This window comes from Polyodon spathula, chromosome 2, assembly GCF_017654505.1.
Source record: "Polyodon spathula isolate WHYD16114869_AA chromosome 2, ASM1765450v1, whole genome shotgun sequence".
NCBI classification, from domain to species: domain Eukaryota; kingdom Metazoa; phylum Chordata; class Actinopteri; order Acipenseriformes; family Polyodontidae; genus Polyodon; species Polyodon spathula.
The window spans coordinates 13607558-13613670 of record NC_054535.1 but is presented as its reverse complement, the minus strand read 5'-3'; the positions used below and the strand labels follow the sequence as shown (position 1 = coordinate 13613670).

General features: G+C 37.8%; 1 protein-coding gene across 7 annotated transcripts in view; it reads left to right on the top strand.

Moving 5' to 3' along the window:
- LOC121330443 (huntingtin-like) overlaps positions 1-5283 on the top strand; it is a 76727-nt gene extending 71444 nt beyond the window's left edge. For all 7 annotated transcript variants that reach the window (XM_041277013.1, XM_041276996.1, XM_041276987.1 and 4 more), the window contains 4 exons: positions 2653-2758; positions 3074-3236; positions 3783-3943; positions 4928-5283. In XM_041277013.1, the coding sequence (XP_041132947.1) occupies positions 2653-2758; positions 3074-3236; positions 3783-3943; positions 4928-5141 (644 nt within the window). In that variant the 3' untranslated portion in view covers positions 5142-5283. The remainder of the gene's footprint in view (positions 1-2652; positions 2759-3073; positions 3237-3782; positions 3944-4927) is intronic.
- The last annotated feature ends 830 nt before the right edge of the window (positions 5284-6113 follow it).

Below are 6113 nucleotides of genomic sequence, written 5' to 3'. Positions count from 1 at the left end.
GTGTATATATAATATATGTATACACACACACACACACACACACAAAGTTTTTCACTCTAGTTTGTAAGAACAATGTACTTAAGGGATATTGAACGATTTTGACTTGTAAAAATGGTTATTCACTTACCCTTTATTATATTGTGTTATGATAAATTATAAAGTTATGTTACATGCAGTACAAATACAAATATATATACACACAGTGCCTTTCAAAAGTATTCAGACCCCTGACCAATTCTCTCATATTACCAAATTACAAATGGTACATTGAAATTTCGTTCTGTTTTGATATTTTATTTTAAAACACTTAAACTCAAAATCAATTATTGTAAGGTGACATAAGTTTTATGTTGGGAAATATTTTTAAGAAAAATAAAAAACTGAAATATCTTGCTTGCATAAGTATTCAACCCCCACCCATTAATATTTGGTAGAGCCACCTTTCGCTGCAATAACAGCTTTAAGTCTTTTGGGGTAAGTATGTACCAGCTTTGCACACAGTGTCGGAGTGATTTTGGCCCATTCTTCTTGGCAGATTTGCTCCAGGTTGTTCAGGTTGGTTGGACGACGCTTGTGGACCGCAGTTTTCAAATAGTGCCACAGATTTTCAATGGGATTGAGATCAGGACCTTGACTGGGCCACTGTAGCACATTCACCTTTTTGTTCTTGAGTCACTCCAATGTTGCTTTGGCCTTGTGCTTGGGATCATTGTCCTGCTGAAAGGTGAATTTCCTCCCAAGCTTCAGTTTTTTAGCAGACTGAAGCAGATTCTCTTGCAGTATTTTCCTGTATTTTGCTCCATCCATTCTTCCTTCAATTGTAACAAGATGCCCAGTCCCTGCTGATGAGAAGCATCCCCACAGCATGATGCTGCCACCACCATACTTCACTGTAAGGGTGGTGTGTCTTGAGGCGTGGGCAGTGTTAGGTTTGCGCCACACATAGTGCTTTGAGTTTTGGCCAAAAAGCTCTATCTTGGTCTCATCTGACCACAAAACCTTTTCCCACGTAGCAGCTGGGTCACTGTCATGCTTTCTGGCAAACTCCAGACGTGCTTTCAGATGGTACTTTTTGAGTAACGGCTTCTTTCTTGCCGCCCTCCCATACAGGCCAGTGTTATGCAGAGCTCTTGATATGGTTGACTGGTGCACCATTACTCCACTCCCAACCACTGAACTCTGTAGCTCCTTCAAAGTGATTGTTGGCCTCTCTGTGGCTTCTCTCACAAGTCTTCTTGTTTGAGCGCTGAGTTTTGAGGGACGGCCTTTTCTTGGCAGTGCCTGGGTGGTGTGATGCAGCTTCCACTTCTTGATTATTGATCCAACTGTGCTCACTGGGATATCCAAACACTTGGATATTATTTTGTACCCTTTCCCTAATCTATGCATTTGTATTACTTTATCTCTAACTTCTGTAGAATGCTCTTTGGTCTTCATTTTCCTTCAAATTCACAGCCTTACCAATGATCATTCAACAGTGGTGTTTTTATCCAGAAAATGTGACTTTAACGGTTTAGCAACTTTAATGGTTCATAGGTGGAGGCCAATGGTAAGGTAATTGTGTCCTCGTTAGGGCAATTTCTTTCATCGGTGCAAACTGGGAGCTTCCACAGCACAGGGGTTGCATACTTATGCAAGCAAGATATTTCAGTTTTTTATATTTCTTAAAAATATTTCCCAACATTTCTAAAATGTAACAGTAATATAGGTCTTCTGGGAACCTCCTTATTTAATCCTGGTAGTTTGGGTAGTAGTCCCTTATTCTAGTTTGAGGACAAGTTCCCTATTTGTGGTTAAATGTGGTAAAGATGTTCTTTTGATCAAATTATTGAAAGCATCAGAACCTTGAGACATACATACTGTTCTGTGTTTGTGATTTATTCCAAATTTTACTGAAAAATTACTGGATTTTTTTTTATTTTTTAACGGTAATCATTTTTTACTATTTTATACCTGATTTTTGTCTATTTTCAATATTTTCCTGGTACTGTTTTCTAGGAAATACGCAATATTTTGATTAAAATGCTGTTTTATTTTGACTCTGACATTGTAGTAAGCAGCCCTAAATATGTAAATATAATATTTTTAGTGGATGAAGAATGGGGAGAAAACGTATATCAGTTTATGAATATTAAAAAAAACAACAATGCTTCGAAGTGTACAAAAAGCAAAAATAACAGAAGTGGATCAGATGAGGGAGAGGATGCATAACGCTGCAAATACTGCTGCATTGAGGTACATGTTTGCGATGACAGAAAGAAAAATATAAGCAACACATCAAACTAAAACCATAAAGTAAACTAAGAGACAAGCAGTCCATTTATGCAGCTTTTACACATTCTTTAACAAAAAGAGCACATAATGACTGTGTGTGGCAAGGTGGCTGCTGATAGTATCAGAATCTATAGATATACGAAGGCTCGTGTTTATACATGTATGTGAAACTTACATTTTTACATATATCTGGAGAACAGCTAAGATTTACAGTAAGTCATGGTGATCTATCTTAAAGATACTGTTATTTCTTATTTATTAACTAAAATCAATGTGATTTCATTGTCTTTTAAGTAACAGCAGTTGTCGTTGTTTCGCAAGCAGATCGTCTGCATGTTTTGAAATGTCTTGACTGTGTTTCTTTGTTGTTTTTAACAGGGAAGGAGAAAACTAGTCCCAGTCGGACGTCTGCCCCTGATCTAGCTGCTCCCGACAGCGAGTCTGTCATTGTGGCCATGGAGAGAGTATCCATTCTCTTTGACAGGTATTAATCATAATTACACATTTAACCTTTCCAGTGTGAAAACTGTTTTTCAACCAGTAAATAAATGCCAAATTGTAAACTACACCTATATGGTCACTGTGGTCCCTACTCACTGAATTATTCTTTATACTAAAGATTGTAATATATATATATATTATCCCCAGTGGCTGATACATATCCTGTTCTAGCAGAGATGCACTAATGTACATTAACAAAATAGTTTTTTGGCATTTCTTAGCACAAAAAGTGTTTAAGTAAAGAACCACTAAAGTAAGCTTTGTTGCCTGAGCTTTCAAACTGGTCTCCTGTGCTCAGAATCCGGAAGGGATTTCCCTGTGAGGCAAGGGTAGTGGCCCGTATCCTGCCCCAGTTTCTCGATGACTTCTTCCCACCGCAGGATGTGATGAACAAAGTCATTGGCGAGTTTCTATCTAATCAGCAGCCTTATCCACAGTTCATGGCAACTGTTGTTTACAAGGTAGGTGCACAAAAAAACAATTTCATCTGCCTCTTTATTTCTGGATCATAGCTGACTTCTTTCAACAATAACTGCCTTCATAAACGTAGTCCGCGTCAAGTGCCAAAGTGTGGAATTTGATATCTCTAGTAAAAGTAAATAAGACTGGCTGTAGCTTGGTCCATAGTTAGCTTGGTCCATAGTTCTGCCTGCAGAGTTTGCTGGTTAACAGAGGGGCTACAAACTAGACCATTTTTAAAGTGCTGACTTGCACTGTACAGATTCCACATGCAGTACCCTCTTATGCATGTAGGTGACACTTCAGAGCATATTTCTAGATTGTGATTAAAGCTGCTGAGGACATTGTTTAGTTGAGACTATTGGAACCTTGGGGTGTATGTTTTTATAGCCATGGCAGGGAATGTATGTTACTGCTCTATGCAACTGTACTAATAGTCATACAGCCACATTTTAGTTATTTATGCTTGTTAATTATGAAATAATATTTAAAGTCAGACTGTTTTCCTAAACAACCCTGCACCTTGTTTTTGCTGTCTTCACCCATAGGTATTCCAGACCTTGCATGCTACAGGACAATCCTCCATGGTCCGAGATTGGGTCATGCTTTCTCTCTCCAACTTCACTCAGCGAACACCTGTGGCCATGGCGATGTGGAGTCTTTCCTGTTTTTTTGTCAGTGCTTCAACAAGCCAGTGGATTTCAGCACTGTATCCTTGATAATTCACTTTACTATACATTGATTATTGTCTTAAGATAGTTCTAATACTTTTTCACTTTTAACAACAACAACAGATTGAAGGGTATATATATAACCTTTTTTTACCTGTGGTACTGTAGTCATGAAAAATAGTTCTGAAAAGGTTAGCATTAAAAGACAACTTGCCATGCTTCAAGCAAAAACTACGGAAAAATCTAAATGTAATACTGAACTTGTAATTTAGGACTCTGTATCTTATGATTGAGTACTGTTAGAGGTTATGGATGATATATTTGTTCACACCAGCCTTCAGCCATGTTGTACAGTATTGATGAAATCTAAATGTGTTTGGCTGAGGTGATCTCAATTAATTAAACCCCCTCCTTTTGTTTATCATCAACAAACTAATTAAGGACATGCGATAGGAATTTCACATTTTGGGAAAATTGATAAATCTTTGATCAGCAGGGGATCTTGAAATCTTATACTGAAAAATAAGTTTTTGCCGTCGTATGCAAATGGAACGACTGCATCTATTGGTTATTTGCATAAACTGGTGCAGAAAACAAATGTTTTTTTTTTGATCTTCAGAAAACTGTTTCCAGTGTGCATTGTAGCAAGAAAGAATGAATATTAATAACCTAAACTACTCATGAAATTACTGGCTTCGCAACACAACGGGGGGTGGGGGGCGGGTTCATATCATGCCAGTAGAACAATTAGAAATGTAAGTAGTCAAACATTCATTCATGCTAATGAAGGCACTAGCTAAAACATTTGTCTGTTTGACTTTGACTTTTACAAATCACCAAAAACTTGCTACTTATGTTATGGTTGAGCATTTGTAAATAATTCAGAGGACTTTACAAGAACATTTTTTATAGAATGTTAAAAGCAGCATAAACCAATTTTGAATGTGCATATAAATAACATGGGAGATCAAGTGAAATTAGCCATTGATAATTTCTTACATTTCCTTAATCCACCACCCTAGCCTTCCTCATGTTATCAGCCGAATTGGGAAATCTGAGCTAGTGGATGTCAGCCTGTTCTGTCTGGTGGCCATGGACTTCTATAAACACCAGATTGACGAGGAGCTGGATCGCCGGGCCTTCCATTCCGTGTTTGAGGTGGTAGCCTCCCCTGGCAGCCCGTACCACCGCCTGCTCACCTGCCTGCAGACCGTGCCCCAGGAGACTGCTTTCTGAACACTGCCACGCGACCGGGCGAGAAAAGGAATGTCAAAGACTGTTGACTTGTGAGATAGACTTTAGAAGTACTTTGCAGCAAGACCCTGCTCCGCCCCCACTCCCCAAAAGGATTGCTTTTAGGAACATGAAAAATATAACATTGTACTTGTACTTCTCTCTCCTTCCCTCACAACGCCCCCCCCCCAAAGTCATCCCCCTGCATGGCAAAACTAAAAAAAAAAATCAGCACTATATTGTAAATATGGATTTACCAGATCTTCCGGCACTTGGAATATAAATCCCTTAAGGTATTTAAGAGCAGAAATGGGATTGGTAAGCTATGACTTAAAAAAAAAAAAAAAAAAAAAGAAACAATTTGCTATATTACAAGACTTATATTTTTAGGCAGCTTTTTGTTATAGAGGACGGAACTGATCTTAATTTATGTAAAGACAATGGGCTCTACTGCATAATATTGTTAAATGATATGTTTGTTTTTAATATATCTCGCCTCTGTGAATAAGGTACAGCAGGATGCATTATTTTCAAAGTAAAAAGTTACATATGGCCATAGAAAATCTGTGTATATATATTTTTTTTTTCATTCTGGCTGGGATTGTCTTGTGGTTTCACTGGAAAATGAAGAAAGTAATTTCCCACTGTTAGCATGTTTATAATGATCTCGTCCTGAACTGCAGTGATGTGACGTATGTGTTCGTATGTAAACTTTAACACACATACTTAACCACAGACGTTTTTTTTTTTTTTTTCTCTTTCTCAGGATGTAAGATGTGATAATATTGAATAGAATTGTCTTTTAACAGAAACATTTCTATGTCATGTACAGTTGTAAAACCTGCATGAGGGGTGTGTAAATCGTAAAAGAAAACAAACCTGTACACGGCCACATTTTTTTTGAGAGAGAATGGAGTTGTGTGTTTGGCGTGTTTGTGTGTGTGAAAAGTCATCCTGTTTTCATTCATTCCAGGT